Consider the following 22,079-nt stretch of genomic DNA (forward strand, 5'->3'; position numbering starts at 1 on the left):
GTATGTACATGTGTCTACCTGTTTGTGTGTCTGTGTGTTTGTATGTGTGTGAGTGTGTTTGTCGATCTGTGTGTGTGTCTGTGTAGTCTTAACAGACTGTTGGGGAAAGGGCTGTTAGTAGCAAATAACAGAGCCTGTGAAGGCTGTCACTCTTGCACACGAGGGGGTGGGTGGCCAGCACCAGAACAAAAATACACACAGACACACACACAGACACAATAACAAAGACACACACACAGACACAGTAACAAAGACACAGAAAGACACACAAAGACAAGGGCAGACAGACCAACCCACTAACCCAAAGAAAATTATCCCCCGTGTAGCCTTAACAGACTGTAGGGGCAAGTGCTGTTTGCTAGTAGCACCTATGAAGTCCGGCACTGTGGCACACGAGGGGGTCTGTGACCAGCACCACGCCCGACCCGCCTTTGTCTCCCCAGTGGCGATGTTTGCACATCGCAGCAGGTACTCATTTGAGGCTCAGTCGACCTAGGGAAGACCCAGAACCGATTCCGATAATCGTCACTGGTGTTGGTGAACCGGTCATGGGCCTCCCCTAGGTCGACTCAGCCTGAAAAAATAGTTCCTGGTACGGTGTGTAAACATCACCACTGGGGAGACAAAGGCGGCCGGGCGTGGTGTTGGCCACCCACCCCCTAGTGTGCTGTGCCGGCCTTCATAGGGGCCGTCCATAAATGACGTCACGCGATATTTGACCCCCCCCCCCTTCGACACACGGCGTCACAAAAAGTCAGACCCCCCCTCAAATATGACGTCACAAAGCTCTGCCGCCCCCCCCAAGAAAATAAAACATGCCTCAAATAGCTTTAAACTATTGTCATTGTTGTGCATATTTAATGTGGCGCTGCACTCTGATGTTGTACGAGAAAACATTTATTAAAACGTCTATTTAACTAAGTAGAACGTGTTGTCTATATTTATTTAAGTTACTAATTTTGACGTGACGTCACATTTCTCAACCCCCCCCCCCCCCCGTCACACATCGTCACAAATGTCTAACCCCCCCCCCCCCGGTGCGTGACGTCATTTATGGACAGCCCCATATGTGCTCGCTAACAGCCCTTACCCCAACAGCCTGTTAAGGCTACACGGGGGATCTGTGTCTTTGTGTGCGTGAGTCTGTGCGTTGCGCCCGTTTCTCTGCGCTGCTCACACTCCGTGCTCTCAGGACGCACGACTCAGATCCAGAATCCTCACTGAGTCACCCACAAACAGTGCGGGGTAGAGCGGTTGACTAAACGAGTGGTGGACGGAGTGCAGCAGCTCCATGGAGTCGGCGCGGTAAAACGACAGCAGCCCCGCCTCCCAGTGCAGGTGACACCCGACTCTCCGGGGAGGATCCCTCACCGGCACTGAGGTCTTCACACCACCATGACGCACGTAGCAGCTGTTGTTATATTTATATAAAACCCAGGATGAGTCGTTCCTTCCCAGCCCGCACTCTTTACCAAGCCCTTTCCGTGCGATCGTCCCGTACGCGACTCCAACCTGACAGAACTCCGCCGCACCCCCCACGTCCACCTCCCAGTAGTGCTGACCCGACGAGAAGCTCTCGGAGCACAGGGCTTGGTCCCAGACATCAAAGCGGTGCGGGTGATCGGGGCGACCCTGGGAGACAGCGGTCCACGTCACCGTCCTGAGGTCCGAGGAAATCTGGAGGTTGTTGCGGGCCGAGTTTGGGTCCACAGTCGGTGAGCGTCCGTCTGCAGTAACGATAATCACAGTAGCCGTGTAACAACAGCACCACTATAACAACAGCACTCGTGCACTAACACGCACGTACACTACAATAGAGCAATTCATAATGAGCATTGTTATACAACGTTGTAATGCGTAGCTGTCGGTGTGATGACATGTAACGGGCACTTTGTCAATCCACTGCTGGATGAGGGCCCTCCCTACACCGTGGGGGTCGCAGGGGATATTTGACCATACTTCACCACGCCGGTCACCGCGCGTTGGCGAAGGCAGGCGGCGCAGCTGGCGAGAGCACAGAAGTACAGTACAGCGGTGCGTTTGTCTGCCCCGCCATCTACATTTTTTAAAGTCGAGCTTCAGTTCAATATTCACTGTGTAATAGATGTAAAACATGTGATGATACCATCAAAATGTGAACTGCTCTATATATTCTAATGTAAGGCTGAAAACTTAAAATATATTAATTGCTTCCAACATGTATTTATTAAAATGTTTTAATTGAAACAGAACGATCAAACATAGAACAACTGTAAAGTTTTTTCGGTAAAGTCACGTAGGTAAAATAATAATATAAAATAATAATAAAATAATAATAATAAAATAATGATACAATTGTAATAGCGCCAAATTAATAATAAAATAATTTTAAAATAATAGTAATAAAATATAAAAAATTATTATACAACAATAATAAAATAAAATATTAATGCATTACTATTGATAAAGTAATAATAAAATAATAATAATTTTTTTATAATAAAATAATAATAACAAATTAATAATAACATAAAGTTGTATTAACTAATAATGATAAAAAATATTAATAAAATTAACTAATAATAAAATATAATAATATAATAATATAAAGTGATACAGTAAATCTAGTTGTGACGGTCCCACCTGAAGACGGAGACTTGTGTTGCCTCCGAAACGTCGTGATTTAATTGAGTTATTTTAATTTATTATTATTTTTATTTATTCATTTTTCCCTACGTGACTTTACCGAAACAACCTAAGAGTATGAATCCTTGCAGTCACGAAAGCTTCAAATCTAGAATTAATTGTTAAGTTAAATCAATAAAGTTCTAAAAATAAAAAATAAAACATTCCAATAAGAAAGTAATAGGACTTTTCAAAAATCGCAGCCTTTGCGATTTGCTAATCGCATTGTTTCAAATTGCGACTTCGATTTGAAATCGATTCATCGTCCAGCCCCACTGTGCGGTAGTGCCCGTGGGAGGCAGTGGATCACAGCAGCAGCAGCAGCGTGGATATCAACACCGCCGCAGCGTCTCTGTGTGTGTACAACAAACACAAACATCTCCCGTGTGTCACCTTTCACAGGCTGTAGGGGCAAGTGGTGTTGGTGAGCACCTGTGAAGGCCGACACGGCACACGAGGTGGGTGTGATAGTGTAGTGATGTACACTCGTGTGTGAGTGTAGTAATGTACACTCGTGTGTGTGTGATAGTGTAGTGATGTACACTCGTGTGTGTGTGATAGTGTAGTGATGTACACTCGTGTGTGTGTGTGATAGTGTAGTGATGTACACTCGTGTGTGTGTGATAGTGTAGTGATGTACACTCTGTGTGTGTGATAGTGTAGTGATGTACACTCTGTGTGTGTGTGATAGTGTAGTGATGTACACTCTGTGTGTGTGATAGTGTAGTGATGTACACTCGTGTGTGTGTGATAGTGTAGTGATGTACACTCGTGTGTGTGATAGTGTAGTGATGTACACTCGTGTGTGTGTGTGATAGTGTAGTGATGTACACTCGTGTGTGTGTGTGATAGTGTAGTGATGTATACTCGTGTGTGTGTGTGATAGTGTAGTGATGTATACTCGTGTGTGTGTGTGATAGTGTAGTGATGTACACGTGTGTGTGTGTGATAGTGTAGTGATGTACACGTGTGTGTGTGTGATAGTGTAGTGATGTACACGTGTGTGTGTGTGATAGTGTAGTGATGTACACGTGTGTGTGTGTGATAGTGTAGTGATGTACACGTGTGTGTGTGTGTGATAGTGTAGTGATGTACACTTGTGTGTGTGTGATAGTGTAGTGATGTACACTCGTGTGTGTGTGATAGTGTAGTGATGTACACTCGTTTGTGTGTGATATTGTAGTGATGTACACTCGTGTGTGTGTGATAGTGTAGTGATGTACACTCTGTGTGTGTGTGTGATAGTGTAGTGATGTACACTCGTGTGTGTGTGTGTGATAGTGTAGTGATGTACACTCGTGTGTGAGATAGTGTAGTGATGTGCACTCGTGTGTGTGTGTGATAGTGTAGTGATGTACACTCGTGTGTGTGTGTGATAGTGTAGTGATGTACACTCGTGTGTGTGATAGTGTAGTGATGTACACTGTGTGTGTGTGTGATAGTGTAGTGATGTACACTCGTGTGTGTGTGTGATAGTGTAGTGATGTACACTCGTGTGTGTGTGTGATAGTGTAGTGATGTACACTCGTGTGTGTGTGATAGTGTAGTGATGTACACTCGTGTGTGTATGTGAGATAGTGTAGTGATGTACACTCGTATGTGTGTGTGTGATAGTGTAGTGATGTGCACTCGTGTGTGTGTGATAGTGTTGTGATGTATACTAGTGTGTGTGTGTGATAGTGTAGTGATGTACACTCGTGTGTAGTGTGATAGTGTAGTGATGTACACTTGTGTGTGTGTGATAGTGTAGTGATGTACCCTCGTATGTGTGATAGTGTAGTGATGTACACTCGTGTGTGTGTGTGATAGTGTAGTGATGTACACTCGTGTGTGTGATAGTGTTGTGATGTACACTCATGTGTGTGATAGTGTTGTGATGTACACTCGTGTGTGTGATAGTGTTGTGATGTACACTCGTGTGTGTGATAGTGTAGTGATGTACACTCATGTGTGTGATAGTGTAGTGATGTACACTCGTGTGTGTGTGTGTGTGATAGTGTAGTGATGTACACTGTGTGTGTGTGATAGTGTAGTGATGTGCACTCGTGTGTGTGTGATAGTGTTGTGATGTATACTAGTGTGTGGGATAGTGTAGTGATGTACACTCGTGTGTGTGTGTGTGATAGTGTAGTGATGTGCACTCGTGTGTGTGATAGTGTAGTGATGTACACTCGTGTGTGTGTGTATGAGAGTGTAGTGATGTACACTCGTGTGTGTGTGTGTGATAGTGTGGTGATGTACACTCGTGTGTGTGAGTGATAGTGTAGTGATGTACACTCGTGTGTGTGTGTGTGATAGTGTAGTGATGTACACTCGTGTGTGTGTGTGTGATAGTGTAGTGATGTACACTCGTGTGTGTGTGTGATAGTGTAGTGATGTACACTCGTGTGTGTGTGTGATAGTGTAGTGATGTACACTCGTGTGTGTGTCTGTGATAGTGTTGTGATGTATACTGTGTGTGTGTGATAGTGTAGTGATGTACACTCGTGTGTGTGATAGTGTAGTGATGTACACTCGTGTGTGTGTGTGTGATAGTGTAGTGATGTACACTCGTGTGTGTGTGTGATAGTGTAGTGATGTACACTTGTGTGTGTGTGATAGTGTAGTGATGTACCCTCGTATGTGTGATAGTGTTGTGATGTACACTCGTGTGTGTGATAGTGTAGTGATGTACACTCGTGTGTGTGTGTGTGATAGTGTAGTGATGTACACTCGTGTGTGTGTGTGTGATAGTGTTGTGATGTACACTCGTGTGTGTGTGAGATAGTGTAGTGATGTACACTCGTGTGTGTGATAGTGTAGTGATGTACACTCGTGTGTGTGATAGTGTAGTGATGTACACTCGTGTGTGTGTGATAGTGTAGTGATGTACACTCGTGTGTGTGTGTGATAGTGTAGTGATGTACACTCGTGTGTGTGTGATAGTGTAGTGATGTACACTCGTGTGTGTGTGATAGTGTAGTGATGTACACTCGTGTGTGTGTGATAGTGTAGTGATGTACACTCTGTGTGTGTGATGGTGTGGTGATGTACACTCTGTGTGTGTGTTAGTGTAGTGATGTACACTCGTGTGTGTGTGTGGTAGTGTAGTGATGTACACTCTGTGTGTGTGTTAGTGTAGTGATGTACACGTGTGTGATAGTGTAGTGATGTACACTCGTGTGTGTGTGTGTGATAGTGTAGTGATGTACACTCGTGCGTGTGTGTGATAGTGTAGTGATGTACACTCGTGTGTGTGTCATAGTGTAGTGATGTACACTCGTGTGTGTGTGATTGTGGAGTCATGTACACTCGTGTGTGTGTCATAGTGTAGTGATGTACACTCGTGTGTGTGTGATTGTGGAGTGATGTACACTCGTGTGTGTGTGATAGTGTAGTGATTTACACTCGTGTGTGTGTGTGTGTGATAGTGTAGTGATGTACACTCATGTGTGTGTGTGTGATAGTGCAGTGATGTACACTCGTGTGTGTGTGATAGTGTAGTGATGTACACTCGTGTGTGTGTGTGTGTGATAGTGTAGTGATGTACACTCGTGTGTGTGTGATAGTGGAGTGATGTACACTCGTGTGTGTGTGATTGTGGAGTGATGTACACTCGTGTGTGTGTGATAGTGTAGTGATTTACACTCGTGTGTGTGTGTGTGTGATAGTGTAGTGATGTACACTCATGTGTGTGTGATAGTGCAGTGATGTACACTCGTGTGTGTGTGTGATAGTGTAGTGATGTTCACTCGTGTGTGTGTGTAATAGTGTAGTGATGTCCACTCGTGTGTGTGTGATAGTGTAATGGTGATAACTACTCGCGGTTCGCAAGCTGTGAGAGAGCAGTTGGTAAACAAGGTTTTCCCGCTCAATCAAACATTTAGGGTCAAATGGCGTGAGGTATGATCCAAACGCCAGATTGGGAAGAACCAATTATAATAATAATAGTTCAATTCGTAACGCGCGCAAATTTGCAGACGCAACTCAGAGGCGCGGAGCCAAGCTCAGAGTCGCTCAAAAGCATGATTGCAGAGGTGAGTTTTTAAGTGTCTCTTGAAGGAGGCGATTGAGGTGATGCTGCGAATGTGCAGAGGGATATCGTTCCAGACTGTTGGGGCTGCCACCGAGAAGCGGCGCATAGACATGACCATCCTGGATCTTGGTATCAAGAGGAGGTCGTGAGTCGCGCTGCGCAGGCATCTGCCGTGTGCTGAGCTGCAAGTTGTCAATAATGAAGAAAGGTACGGCAGGCAGGCGGATATGAAGGCATTGTGGCAGAGGCAGGCGGTCTTGTATATGACCCTACTGGCGATGGGGAGCCAGTTGAGAGCACGGAGACAAGCTAATGAGTCGAGACGGGGATGAGTGTGGGCAATGACGACGCGTGCTAGGTTATTTTGTAGTCTTTGAAGTTTCTTTAGGTTGCCAGCGGAGGTCCGGACTAGGACGGAGTTACAAGTCAAGGCGAGACTCAACTATGCAACATGCCAAAGTGTTGGCAATTTCAGTAGAGATGAGAGGACGTATGTGTCTAAGAGCCTTCAGGTGAAAGTTACATGAGCTGATGATATGGTTGGTTTGACGGTCGAAGGATAAAGTTGAATCTAGGATGACACCGAGGTAGCTGAAGTGGTCGGTGAACTTGATGCTGTGACCGAAGATGTGTATGTGTGTGGGGAGTGCTGCTGAATTGAGACGTTGCTTGGTACCTAACATGATGGCCACTGACTTTTTCGGATTAAGGGCTAGGTTGTGTGCAGTGAACCATTGTTGCACGGCGGTGGTACATTCCGAGAGCCTCTCGAATCCAGATGCATTGCTAGAATCGATGGCGGTGAATAGAATCGTGTCATCCGCGTATGAGTGATGCTTAACACCGAAGCTTGCAATGAGCCGGCCGATCGGGGAAGTGTAGGCTGTGAAGAGCAGGGGACCTAGAACAGAGCCCTGGGGAACCCCGCATAATGCTGTTGTTTCAGGCGATGTGGACATGCCCACCCTGACTGAAGATTGCCGGTCAGAAAGGTACGAAACTATCCGCTTGAGTGCTGAGCCGCATATACCGAAGTCGGATTTCAGGAGGGAAGTAAGGAGCGAATGGTTGATGGTGTCGAAGGCTGACGAAATGTCCAGACTTACAAGTGCAACAGTTGAGCCGGAATCAATGATCGTTAAAATGTCATCGAGCACTCTAGTGAGTGCTGTTTCTGTGGAATAGTTTTGACGGTAAGCTGACTGGAAGCAGCAGTAGTTTGCGGAGGAGGTGACGTGTGGTTTTAGCTGGGCGAGGGCTAGTCGTTCAAGGAGTTTAGAGAGGTTCGAGAGGTTAGTGATGGGACGATAACTAGATGGGTCATCCGGATCTAGACTTGGTTTCTTTAACAAGGGAAAAACCAGGCCAGATTTGAGGTTGGACGGAAAACACCCCGAAGAGAAGGAGGCATTTGCGATGTTCCTGATCATGATGGCGAGTTCCGGAGCACATTGCTTGAACAAGGAATCTGGGAGCACGTCGAGTGGAGATGACTTCAAATGAAGTGATTCAATTAAAGAGAAAACGTCTTTTGTAGACACCGGCTTTAGCATAATTAGAAGAGTGTCTGGGTTAGTGCTTACAATTTTAGGTACCATGAGCGGGGTACAATGGTGCAATGTGTCAGTAGACGTGCACGAGTTTGCGACGGCGATTAGCTTGTTGTTGAAGTAAGTATGAAAAGAGGTGGCAAGTTTCAGTGAGGCAAGGGGATCGCTAAGGTGAGGGACCATAGTGCTACCAGGATGGAAAAGATCTTTGATTGTTTTCCATAGAATGCGCGGTTTTCCGGTTGCTTTTTTGATGCGTTCCTCAATGTGGGAGGAACGTGAGACAAGGATTAGTTTGTTAGTTTTCCTGCAGGCGACTCTGTAAGCAAGTCGATCAGCAGGTAGACCACTGCGGGATGCGATACATTCAGGGCGCCTCATGGTTCGCTTAGCAATGATGGCATCTCTTGAGAGCCAGTGAGTGTCGTGAGAAGACTGCCTAGCGGTTCGTGATTTTAATGGAGCTAGTTTGTCCAGCGCCGCCCTCATGTCAGCTTCTAGTTGGAGAGCGCAGACGGTTGGATCCGATGATGGGGATAACATTGAAAGCGAGTTTGCAAGGAGGTGACGAAAAGCAGAAAATTCGATACCCTTAAAATTACGCAAGTTGCGGGTGAATTTGATGGTGATTGGCTTCGGAAATTGGAGGGAAGAAAGTATGAGGCGGTAGTCGGAGTAACCAGTTTGGAAAACTCCCAGTGCAGTGATGCGTCGGTGCTGGTTAGGTTCCAGAACTAGGTTGAGCTTGCTCTCAACGTTTGTTGACGAAGCTCTGGTGGGGCCTGAGTTTGTGATGACCAGGTTATGGCAGGCCAAAGTTGACTCAAGGTGACTATCGATGGAGGCTGGGGTATTGCCGGGGCAATTAAAGTCACCTGTAAGCACGAGCCTGTGAGATGGGTTAGGAATCAGATATAGGAATTCCGAAAGCTCATTTAAGAAGGTGTTGATGCTGCCATCTGGAGGGCGATAGATGGAAATGATGGAAAAGCACTCGTTGTTAGTAGTAAGGGATATGGACTGGACCTCGAATGTGGCCTGAGCCATTGGTAGATAGAGCTCTTTAATTTTCAAGTGAGCATTGTAAACGACCGCTAAGCCACCAACCCGCTGGTTAGTTGCGCAAGGTTTATGTAGAACCTTGTATCCTGGGGGCGCAACTTCCAGAGAGATGGCTGGCGGGGAGTCTTGCCTGCACCAGGTCTCAGTGATGAGCAAAAGGTCGATGTGGTGGTCCGAGATGGTGTCGTGAATCAGGGCTGATTTATTGGTGATGGAGCGTGCGTTGAGTAGGCCGAGGCAAATGTGTGAAGGTAGATGTGAAGATCCGTGCAGGTGAGGCGTCGAGGGAATGGAAGAGTTGGCTGGTTCGAGGTCGACCTGTGAACGGCGGCCCCTACCACCTCTGCAACCACGGTGCCGATGCAGTCTCCGACGTTGGCCTCGGAGAAGCCCAAGGACAGAGAGCGTCCTCAGGAGCGCGGGATGCAGGTGCAGATGATGAAGAGATGGTGCATGTCGTAGCCCTATTATATCAGCCCGAGCTGCAACGATGGTGCTGATGAAGGGGCCCGGATTCGGGTGGACTCCAATCAGCGGCTCTGCTGCCCTGAGCAGCAAGTCGAGGTGTTGTTCTCCAAGCTCCACGCTGTCAGCAAGCACTTCCCCGTACGTAGCGGATGCAAACACACCCGTGTAAACACTCGTTGAGCGCGTACACGGGCGTACGCCCGTGTACGCACTCAACGTGGCCGGGGATTGGTTAACCCGGCCACGAACAAGTATAAAAGCTGGAGCGCTGAGAGCTCTTGGAAGTTCTGCTACACGAAGACCCAAGTCGGCTGAAGACAGCAAGGACCCTGGACCAAGCCTTCCAGCCCTTATCAGGGCTGGGGCTCAGTGTAACCAGTGGTCAGAGGAGATATGTCCTGGATAGGATCCTGGCTCCCAGCCTTCCCGCCCTTGTGAGGGCGAAGGTCTCGAGAGATCAGAGGTCGGTGACCCGCCGGGCCAGCGGCGGGTCAGTGTGCCTCCCCTAGGTCCCAGCCGGAGGATGCTAGGCTAGCGGGGGAGATAGCCGGCAAATCCAGAGTCTGTAGCTCCTCAGGATAGCGGGTACGGGGACCGTATACCCCTTGTGTTAGGTATAGCAAGTATTGGTGAATTAAAGCGTGTGGCCTCGAAGAAGTCTCCGTCTCCATCAAGAACATTACAATAGTGTAGTGATGTATCCTCGTGTGTGTGTGTCTGTGTGATAGTGTAGTGATGTACACTCGTGTGTGTGTGTGTGAGAAAGTGTAGTGATGTACACTCGTGTGTGTGATAGTGTAGTGATGTACACTCGTGTGTGTGATAGTGTAGTGATGTACACTCGTGTGTGTGTGAGTGAGATAGTGTAATGATGTACACTCGTGTATGTGTGTGATAGTGTAGTGATGTACACTGTGTTTGTGATGATGTAGTGATGTACACTCGTGTGTGTGTGTGATTGTGGAGTGATGTACACTCGTGTGTGTGATCGTGTAGTGATGTACACTGTGTGTGATAGTGTAGTGATGTACACTCGTGTGTATATGTGTGTGTGATAGTGTAGTGATGTACACTCTCGGTCCGGCAAAACAACCTCCTCCCTCCTCGCGGTGCCGTCGTGGGCAGTGCTGTGGGGGGAGGGACAATGCCCATTGGCCTCTCCCCTCATGGCGTCTGTTACCACCACAGTGGCTAAACGGGGGCTCTGGACGGGTGCGAGGGGCTGGTAACCCCTCCACCTTCAATAAATTACCACGAAACCACGAATAATACATAAACCTGTAACTAATAAGCTTGTGCCGGAGGCCCCGGGGGGTCAGGATTTTATGACGTCTCCTGGCCAAACCCCATTTGGCGGAGCCAGGAGATTGAATCTTCACCCTCGGGGCTCCTCCAGAAACAACAAAAAACCATTGCGGATGGCCACGTGGAATGTTCGAACGCTCACTGCGGAGGAGAGGCTGCCACTCCTTTGTCGGGAGCTGGACCGGTACCACCTGGATCTCTGCGGCATTCAGGAGGTCCGGTGGACCGGTTCTGGCTCCTGCCACCATGAGGGGTGGACAGTCCTCTACTCGGGGCAGGAGACTGCCAAACAACAGGGTGTGGCTCTTCTTCTGAACAAAAGAATGAAGGGGGCGTGGGAGCGTGGCGGTGAGGTGTGGGAAGCTGTAAGCCCCAGGATACTTTGGGCTCGCCTTCCCATCAACCGGAGGCGAGGAGTGGTGGTCGTGGTTACTTATGCCCCCACCGAAGACGAACATCCGTGGAGGGATGCAGGCCAAGCCGATGAGTCGGACGCTTTCTATGATCTCCTGTCACAGGTGCTGGCTAAAGTGGCCACTCTTGACAGAGTCATCTTGTTGGGTGACTTCAATGCCCGAGTTGGTCATGATGCTGGCACCTGGTCTGGAGTGATTGGAAGGCATGGGCCAGATCAGCTCAATAACAACGGTAGGAGGCTGCTAGATTTTTGTGCAGCCCATGGGCTTGTAATTACCAACACGCTCTTCCGGCATCGGCGCATCCACACAACATCATGGATGCATGCCGGGTCCAAGCAAGAACATCTACTGGACTACATAGTGACGGACCAGCGGATGCGAGCCCATGTCCTTGACACCAGGACCTACCGTGGAGCTGATCTGCCCTCTGACCATCGACTAGTCACCTGTAAGATGCGCCTGCCATTCTTCCACTCCGGTGGTGGGTGTACACCCAGGATCCCATTCCAACCAAAAGTGGCCTGGTCTCAGTTAGCTGATGAAAGTTGCAAGCGAGAATTTCATCATCGCTTGCAGCTGGGGTTGGCATCGTCCCCCACTCCACCTGATGTCGAGGGTAAATGGGCGAGGTTTAAGACTGTGACTCATGCAGCTGCAATGGCTGCTTTGGGTACGCGTTCCAGACCTCCCCAGAAACCCTGGCTGACAGAGGAGGTGTTCAGGTTAATTGAGAAAAAGCGACAGGCCCACTCTCATCGGCTACAGCATCCCACGTCAGAGAATGAGAAGGTTTACTGCAGCCTTCGCTTGGAGGTTCGGAGAGCCGTAAGGCGCTGCAAGGATGGTGGTGGTCGCGGGTTGCTGAGGAGATGGAATCTGCCTCAGTGGCCCGCGATCACAAATCACTATTTAACTCCATCAAAAAAGTAACCTGCAGCACCACACCTATTACCATCATTAGGGGAAAAAACGGTGATCCAATCTCCGACCCCCAGGAACAGGTTTGCAGATTTGCTGAGCATTTCTGTGAGGTCCTGGGGGAGGGAAAATCTCTCAGCCAAGAAAACATCATGGCACAAAGTGGGGATAACCCTGCTGAGGCTGCGGTGCCTCAAATATTGGAGGTCACCCCTTGTGAGTGGCTGGCTGAGGTGCCATCTGTTGAGGAAGTACTGAAGGCGATCCGGAGTCTGAGACCAGGAAAGGCACCGGGCAGAGATGATCTCCCAAGCGAAATGCTGAGGGAGGGTGGCGCTTGTGCACAGACTGCCCTATATGACATCATAACAACAGTCTGGACCGCTGGACGGGTACCGCAGGATTGGAAGGATGCCCTGGTGGTCCCCCTCTTTAAGAAGGGGGACCGCATAGACTGTAACAACTACAGGGGCATCTCACTCCTCAGTGTGCCGGGAAAGGTCCTGGCAAGGATTATTCAACATCGCCTTGCTAGGCACGCTGAGGAGAGGCTTGCGGAACCCCAATGCGGTTTCAGGAAAGGGCGGTCCTGTACAGATGCCATATTTTCTGTCCGTCTGCTACAGCAGAGGTGTAGGGAATTCCAACAAGACCTACATCTCTGCTTTATTGACCTGGTCAAGGCCTATGATACCATCAGTAGGCCTGGGCTCGGGGTTATTCTTTCGGAGTCCCTGACCCTCTGCTCACGATCATTAAGGACCTTCATGATGGTGAGCGGGCCCGGGTAAAACTACGTGGCCGGGAGTCGGAGCCTTTCCCTGTACACCTTGGGGTGCGACAGGGATGTCCTCTGGCTCCCACATTATTTAACATCTATTTCGACTGCGTAGTTCGTGAAGCCTTCAATAGCTGTAACGGGGGAATTTCCATTTGGTACAGATATAATGGGAGGCTGATCGACGCCCGGGTGCGATCAAGGGATGGCTCCCTATTGGTCAACCACGTTATGTATGCCGATGATTTGGTAATAGCTGCTCATTCAGAAGAGGAGTTGGAGACGCTGCTGCTGAGACTGGAGCATGCCACTAAGAGGTGGGGCCTTACCATCAGCCCCACCAAAACTAAGCACCTGCCTGAGTATTTTGTACCATCGGACACTCCACCCCCACAACTCCCAATCGGTGATGGGGCAGTTGTGGAGAGAGTGGAGAGTTTCCCATACCTGGGCAGTGTGCTTATGACCGGCTCCAGTTTATCAGCAGAGGTCTCACTCCGAATCAGTCGAGCGGCAATATATTTTCATCGGTTGCGTAACGCTGTGTGGAAGCTACCTGGTCTGTCGCTCCGCACGAAGCTTCAGGTCTTCTCGGCCATGGTCATTCCCTCCCTTCTCTATGTAGTGGTGGTGTTGACGTGCGCCGACAGTGATGGATCACGGGGCGCGGGGTTGGGCACGCGATGTGGGCGTGGTATGGACGCGCGCGCCGGTGGTAAGGCGCGCTGACACAAGCTGGGAAAAGCGGATCGTAGCCAGCGCGCAGTGATTGGTCAGATAAGATGAGTGCTCTCAGCGACGTCCGCAGGAGGGGCATAAAGGGAGACGCGCGAGAGCACTCGTGGTCAGTGTTAACCAGTTGAAGACCGAAGACGGAGTGGAGGAGGTAGTGGCCCGAGACCCCTAGTCCCGCCGTCCTTGTCAGGACCGGGGCCCTGTGTGGCTCGAGCCGAGACTGGGGAACCCGTAGTCCGACGCCCGCGTGAGTCGGGACGGTGGTACCCAGAGCCGAGACGGACACCCCAGCCGGGTGTGTTCCGGAAGGCTACGGGGCGTAAGAGCCCGTGTCAGTGTAGCTGAGTGGGTGTTAGTCACCCGAGTAGCTAAGTGGGTGTTAGTCACCCGTGTAGCTGAGTGGGTGTTAGTCACCCGAGTAGCTGAGTGGGTGTTGGTCACCCATATAGCTGAGTGGGTGTTAGTCACCCGAGTAGCTGAGTGGGTGTTAGTCACCCGAGTAACTAAGTGAGTGTTAGTCACCCGTGTAACAGTTTGGTGTTAATAAAAAGAGTGTGCTACCCGTGAAGTCGTCTCCCGCCGAGTTACTACTTTACAACTGGCGTCAGAAGTAAACCTGTCTTCAAGGAGAATGGACACAAGGAAGACTTCTCGTACCCACGTGCAAGATCGGGGAGACGACAAAGTACCGGGGACACCAACCTCGGGAGGAGAGGACGAGGAGTTGCCGCCGATGCAGCACTTCGCGGAAATGGCCGATGCTCCGCTTGCCTCCGACACCAGCCTACAGGATGCACACTCCCGCCTGGCGGAGTTGCTGCTCGCCGCCGCTGCAATTTTGGCGGAAATCTCCGTTCCAGCGGGCGGAGGGACGGCTGCGGGGTTGGAGGAGGCGGCGCGGCTGGAGGGATCCCGCCAGAAGGCGCTTCGCGCCAAAAGTTTTGAAGTTGGCGCCATTTTTGAGGGTCCGCCACCGATTGGCGGGAAGCGGGGACACCACGTGGCCAGAGATCTCCACACAGCGCAGCCCGCGTCATCGGCGCGCGCCGGAGCTCTCCATTATGCGCCTGCAGACGGAGCCGACATTTTTTGCAACCACAGCGGCGCGCGGGAAAATCGTTCCAACGACGACGACGACGATCGAGTCCTCCAGCAACGATTGCCCGCGCTGTCGGTGTTCAAGGCGGACGGGGGCGACTGGGGAGCCTTCCAGCGACGGTTCATCGCGCATCAAGAAATGTCGGGGTGGTCCGACACCACTGCCCTGCGCGCGCTGCCAGCGATGCTCGACGACGACGCGCTTGCAGCCTTCACATCTGCCCCGAGGTCGTCCCGCTCAACGCTCCAGGCCGCGCTACACCTGATGGCCAAGGTGTTCGGGCCACCCTCGACCTGTCGCCACCAGTTCTACGACCGGCGGAAGGTGGTTGGAGAAACAACGCTCGCCTATCGCACGGCGCTGCTCGCCCTGGCGGACTCAGCTTTTCCCCGCATGGACAAGGAGGGGAAGGACGCCATGGTGACGGAGCAGCTGCTGGCGTTGGCTCACGGTTTGGGAGTTCCCATTAATACGGCGGACTAAATGGACATCTGCTCCCTGGGGATTGCCACAAGTATTCACGCTTATGAGGTCCTAAAGCGGAAGCCGATGGTCGTCTGCGCATCGGTGGGGAACGGGGCACCGGCCGCCACGATCATCGGACCTCAGCCTGCTGTGCCTCGGGAGGAGGCCTTCGCTGTTTCAAGGCCGGGGGAATGGAGAACGGGAGGTCGTTCGCCCACACGTTCCTCCCGCAAGCTGGAGCAACCGAAACCTACGACGTCCCTCGTCGTCTGCTACAACTGCGGCCTTCGGGGCCACGTCGCGTCTGGGTGCCGGGCCCCGCGTCAGCGCACCGCGGGACCACGTCCGGACGACGACCAGGGCCTCAAGACATCCCAGCTGAACCCGGCAAGTCGCGGCACCTCACACGTTCGGTCCACATGCACGGCACGTTCGGGTCGCCGCTTTGCGGCGGGGGGACCGTGTATGGGCACCGGGGGTTCGGTTCGGCGAGAGGGGTCCGCGTACGGCCCGAAAGCAGTCGAATGGTCCGAATTGGCCCACAGGATAGTGGCTGCGTCGGCCAGGTCGTCCGTGGTAACGGGGTACATTGACGGGGTTGAGGTCCGGGTGCTCGTGGACACGGGTGCGTCGGCCACTATCATTTCGGACCTTATTTATAACATTCTTCCCGTCCAATGTCGACCCCTTCTGCCGGTGGACGTACCATTTTACGCGGCGACTATTTGTATTGGCGATATTAAATTGGCGGGTCCTATTTTTGTATCATCATCGTTGGCCGTTCCTTGTTTACTAGGCACGGACTTTCTGTCTAGAATGCCCATCAAAATTCTCATAGACCAGGCCTGCATTGAGCTTCCGTCGGGACGGCGGGTTGAGTTTTTGAAGAGTCCTACTAAGATACGCACGGCTTGTGCGACGGTGCAGGCGCTGGCAACCCAGACTGTACGGGTGCCCCCGGGATCGCAAATGTTGGTACCCCTTCGGTTGAGGAAACCTCTTGGGGCAGATGCGGGGGCACAGGGAGTTCTGTTGGGGCCGTCTAACAGAGCTAAAGGGGACCTCGACTTAGCGGTGGCCCAGACCATGGTGAGGGGGGGACAGTGAGCCGTTCGTTGTGGTCCTGAATATGGGGTCGCGGCCGGCCGTGATCACGCAGGGAACGGTGCTGGCTCACGCCGCGCCGCTACCCGTCGAGGAACAGCTCGTTGCTCACGCCGATTCGAGTGCCGATACGCATCCTCAAAGTGAGGAGGGGACGGAGTGGTTGGACTCGTTGTGTGCCGGGTCCAGTACCTTGTCCAGTGTGCAGTTGGGTGCATTGAGGGGCTTGCTACTCGAGTTCGCTGACGTGTTTAGCAGGCACAAGTACGATATTGGCTGCACAGACCTGTTGCGCCACCACATAGCTACTGGGGACGCGGCCCCTATTCGACAGAATCCCTTCCGGCTCAGTCCAGCCGAGAAGGAGCATGTGCAGTCGGCGGTAAATGACATGTTGGCGGCCGACATCATTGCGCCCTCTTCCAGTCCGTGGGGTGCTCCTATCGTCTTGGTTAAAAAACAGGATGGATCCTTGCGGTTCTGTGTCGATTTCCGCCGCCTAAACAAAATCTCAATGGCCGATGCGTATCCGCTCCCTAGGATGGATGAGTCGCTGGATGCCTTGGCGGGAGCACAGTTTTTTTCGACGCTCGATTTGCTTTCGGGATTTTGGCAATTGCCCCTCGATGACGAATCAAAACCAAAAACCGCTTTCCGGACACCGGGAGGCCTATTTGAATTCAACCGATTGCCCATGGGTTTACATTCCGCTCCTGCCACGTTCCAGAGGCTCATGGAATTGGTTTTGTCAGGCCTCCAATGGGACACCTGTTTGATTTACCTCGATGATATCATCGTTTTCAGCCGGACTTTTGAGGAGCACCTCCAGCGACTGAGAGCAGTGTTCCTCAGAATGCGTTCCGCTAAGCTAAAATTTAAACCGGCTAAATGTTTTCTGCTTCGGGAATCGATCAGGTATTTGGGCCATATCGTTAGCCGTTCGGGGATCTCGACAGACCCTGCTAAGACGCAATGCGTCGGCTCATGGCCAACGCCGACCTCTGTCACTGAAGTCCGCAGCTTCATAGGATTTGCCTCCTATTACCGTCGTTTTGTCAAGCAGTTTGCCACCATAGCCAGGCCCCTGCACGCTTTGACGGCTAAAGGGGTGCGGTTTCACTGGGGGCCGGAGGAGGAGGCCGCGTTCTGCTCCCTTCGTGACGCCTTGGTGCAGGCTCCCCCCTTGTGTTACCCCGATTTCACGCAACCGTTTGTGCTCGACACGGATGCCAGTAACATGGGTATCGGGGGAGTGCTCTCACAGGTGGTCGGGGGGGTCGAACGGGTGGTCGCCTACGGTAGCAGGGTTCTGTCCCCCGCGGAACAACGCTACTGCGTGACACGGTGTGAATTGCTGGCGATTGTGTTTTTTATACAGCAATTCAGGCCGTATCTTTATGGCCGTCACTTTACGGTTCGCACGGACCATGCGGCTCTCCAATACGCTATGCGGGTGGCGCAGCCATCCGGCCAATTGTCCCGATGGTTGGAGGTCCTTCAGGACTACCAATTCACGACGATTTACCGCAAGGGGTTGCGCCACTCGAATGCGGATGCATTGTCACGGTTGCCGCCGCGTACGGAATGCGCATGTCTGTTAGGATCGGCGCGGTGTAAACCCTCTGTCGCTGTCCCCGCGGAAGTGGTGCTCGCCGCCACGGATACTACGGGGGTCGACGCCCCCACGGGGAGGGACTCGCTGTTAGCATTGCCTCTCATCGAGTGGGGCCGTCTGCAAATGGCCGACAGCTCCCTACTCGCGCTACGTCGGAAGGTTGACGTTCCCGAGGGTGGGGAAACGCGGGTCGGTTCCTGGGTGTGCAGACAGGGCCTCTTGATGAAGTGGGACAACATGTCCCGGCGTCACATGCTCGTGGTGCCGGTTGCTGTACGGGGTAGGGTCGTCCTGGCTGCCCATGAACGACTCATGCATCTGGGGTTTCACAAAACGCTCGCCCTCATTCAGCGAGACTACTATTGGCCGGGGATGGGCAACGACGTGGCGAACATTCTTAAGGGATGTGTAGGGTGCGCCCAAAGAAAACCGCCACCAATAGCGGCTAATCCACCGCTGCAATCCATTCAGGTTTCGCGCACGAACGAATTGGTCGCGCTAGACATCTTGGGGCCCTTTCCCGCTACACCTCGGGGAAATAAGTTCCTGCTGGTTGGCGTAGAGTATTTCACCCGCTGGCCCATGGCATGGCCACTCGCCAACCAGTCGGCTGCGGCAGTGGCGGACGCCTTTGTCCAAGGTTATGTTTTGGACAAAGGCGCCCCCGAACGCTTGCTGACGGATCAAGGGAAGAATTTTTCAAGCGTTTTGTTGCACGAGGTGTGCGACCTGTTGGGTACAAAGAAAGTACGTACCTCCCCGTACCACCCGCAGACTGACGGTATGGTTGAACGTCTGAACAGGACGATTACGTCTATGCTGTGCCAACAGGTATGCGACGACCAGGTGGATTGGGACTTACAGGTACCGGGGGTACTAGCGGCCTATCGGATGGCACCTCATGCGGCGACGGGGTTTTCTCCATTTTTTCTGATGTATGGGCGGGAGGCCGATCCGGCCATGGACGTCCAACTGGGGATTTCCCAGCCACGTGCAAAATCTAAATTGGCAGACCATATCAAGTTTAACATCGCCAAATTGGCTGAAGCGCGAGAGGCTGCGAGATTGAATTTGCGGTCTCGGCAGATCGCGAACGAGCGATTGCATGGACGGAAGGTGCATACGCACAATTTGGAACCGGGCGATAAGGCCTGGCTGCATTGTCCACACGCACCGTTGGCTACGTCCCCCAAACTGTTGAGACCATGGAGGGGACCGGTGGAAATTGTGCGGGTTGCACGACCCCAGAGTATACAGATTAAATGGGGAAAACGCCGTTGGTACGTGCACCCCTCCCGACTGAAACCCTACGCGGCGCCGCGTGACCCCGGGCTGTGCCGTGACGACCGAGCATGTGATGTGACCGTCGACTCGGGGAGGGATGTGTCGCAGGCTGATCCTCACGTGTCTCCACCTGACCCACCCCCAGGTGTCTCGGACCTGACGGCTGTTGACCGTCGGGAACCGGAACTCCGCGACTCGCGCGGAGCCCCGATGCCTGGCCCATGCCTTCCTGGACTGCCGGCGCCACCGGATGGCCAACCGCGTCTGGTGCCGTACGACGGACCGGCAAGGCGGACTCGGGCTAGGACGCAACACTTTTCATGAAAAAAAAAAAAAAATTCTTTTTTCTTTGTTTAAAACCCGACCTCGCCGCCGTGTTCCCCCTCTGCTGGGGTAATGTCCCGTTCAAGGGACGCTCGGACAGATTGGGACGCTGCACGAGTCGGAGAGAAAAGAAGAGAAAATTAATAAAGAATTTTTTTTTTATTACTCTTTCTGCATACACATTATCGTTGCCACTCGCCGGATTGTGCATATTGTTCTTGTTGTGGGTGTGGCGGTTGCTGGGTTTTGCGAATTGCGGTGTTCATGTTGTGTTGTTAGGGTTTTGTTGTTATGTTACGGGGCACACATAGGGGTGAGGGGGTGTTGTATATAGTATTAGCAGCCGGGTCGGCTGCGAGCTATGTGGTAGGGGGTGATGTAGTGGTGGTGTTGACGTGCGCCGACAGTGATGGATCACGGGGCGCGGGGTTGGGCACGCGATGTGGGCGTGGTATGGACGCGCGCGCCGGTGGTAAGGCGCGCTGACACAAGCTGGGAAAAGAGGATCGTAGCCAGCACGCAGTGATTGGTCAGATAAGATGAGTGCTCTCAGCGACGTCCGCAGGAGGGGCATAAAGGTAGACGCGCGAGAGCACTCGTGGTCAGTGTTAACCAGTTGAAGACCGAAGACGGAGTGGAGGAGGTAGTGGCCCGAGACCCCTAGTCCCGCCGTCCTTGTCAGGACCGGGGCCCTGTGTGGCTCGGAGCCGAGACTGGGGGACCCGTAGTCCGACGCCCGTGTGGGTCGGGACGGTGGTACCCAGAGCCGAGACGGACACCCCAGCCGGGTGTGTTCCGGAAGGCTACGGGGCGTAAGAGCCCGTGTCAGTGTAGCTGAGTGGGTGTTAGTCACCCGAGTAGCTAAGTGGGTGTTAGTCACCCGTGTAGCTGAGTGGGTGTTAGTCACCCGAGTAGCTGAGTGGGTGTTGGTCACCCGTATAGCTGAGTGGGTGTTAGTCACCCGAGTAGCTGAGTGGGTGTTAGTCACCCGAGTAACTAAGTGAGTGTTAGTCACCCGTGTAACAGTTTGGTGTTAATAAAAAGAGTGTGCTACCCGTGAAGTCGTCTCCCGCCGAGTTACTACTTTACATCTACGCTTGCGAAACGTGGACCCCCCTAATGGAGCATCTTCGTCTGTTGGAAACATTTAGGCTGGCCTGCCTATGATCCATCCTGGGTTTAACCAGGCTGGATTGTGTGAGCTCACAAATCCTTGAAAGATCTGGGCAAAGTCCCATCGGTGAGCTCCTCCGGCAGGCAAGGCTGCGTTGGCTGGGTCATGTAGCCCGCATGCCCAGCTACCGCATGCCTAAACAGCTTTTGTTCGGCCGGATCGAGGGGGCTAAACGGGCACGGCACGGGCTAGAGAAGAGATGGAGTGATGTGGTACAGGAGGACGTGGAGCCGAGTGGACTTGCCGATGACTGGTACCAGCGGTGTCAAGATCGGCCTCAGTGGAGGAGGCTCGTGAAGGACGCTACTGGGTAGTTAGAGGCAGTCGCCCTCCAACAACAGCGGAGGGCGGAGGAGCGACGCTCACAACAACGAGTGGAGCGGCGGGTGGCTAAAGCACAGCAAGTTGGTACAATAGGGGGCACAGGTGGTGCATCAGCCAGTCATCTCGGTCATTCGACCCGTGGCACCTGCTGGGTCTGCCCCGTGACATCCTGCCAGCGGGCGTTCGACACTTCACGTGTCCTCAAGGTGCACTTGGCCTGGCACAAGCGTCGAGGTGACGTCACCGCCACTTAGTGGCGAATGGCGGTTGTTGTTGTTGATGTACACTCGTGTGTGGGTGATAGTGTAGTGATGTACACTCGTGTGTGTGTGTGTGAGAGTGTAGTGATGTACACTCGTGTGTGTGTGTGATAGTGTAGTGAACGGGATTCACACTCGGGACACCAGGTTCGTAGCGCAGCGCACTAACCACGACACTACCGCTCCGCAACATACATGTACAAACCAAAGTACATGCACAATAACAGACACACACATAGCAAGATTCCGTGGAACTCACACATGAATAACAGCAGGTTGATCACAGCTCCCTGCAGGGCTCTGATAGAGGCGATGTCTTTTTCACTGGGAGATGACGGTGGAGATCCCTTCTGAGTGCCTCTCCTGTGAGACCAGAACCAGCAGTGACTCACACAGCCCGTGTCTTACACAACACCAACACACACAGCATCATCTCACAGCAGCATCACACAGAATCACACAGCATCATCACTCACATCATCACACAGCCCTGTCTTACCCAGCATCTTCTTATGA

The 22,079-nt window shown here is 52.2% G+C and overlaps 1 protein-coding gene across 1 annotated transcript in view; it reads right to left on the reverse strand.

The window, feature by feature from the left end:
• Positions 1 to 1,095: 1,095 nt before the first annotated feature.
• Positions 1,096 to 22,079, reverse strand: part of LOC133359603 (E3 ubiquitin/ISG15 ligase TRIM25-like) — a 28,855-nt gene continuing 7,871 nt past the window's right edge. Inside the window, exons 5-6 of the mRNA XM_061578067.1 lie at positions 21,823 to 21,926; positions 1,096 to 1,727 (exon numbers count right to left, since the gene is read on the reverse strand). Of these exons, the coding sequence (XP_061434051.1) occupies positions 1,189 to 1,727; positions 21,823 to 21,926 (643 nt within the window). The 3' untranslated portion in view covers positions 1,096 to 1,188. The remainder of the gene's footprint in view (positions 1,728 to 21,822; positions 21,927 to 22,079) is intronic.

Source organism: Lethenteron reissneri, chromosome 65, assembly GCF_015708825.2.
Source record: "Lethenteron reissneri isolate LAM-NWPU_2019-01 chromosome 65, ASM1570882v1, whole genome shotgun sequence".
NCBI lineage: Eukaryota > Metazoa > Chordata > Hyperoartia > Petromyzontiformes > Petromyzontidae > Lethenteron > Lethenteron reissneri.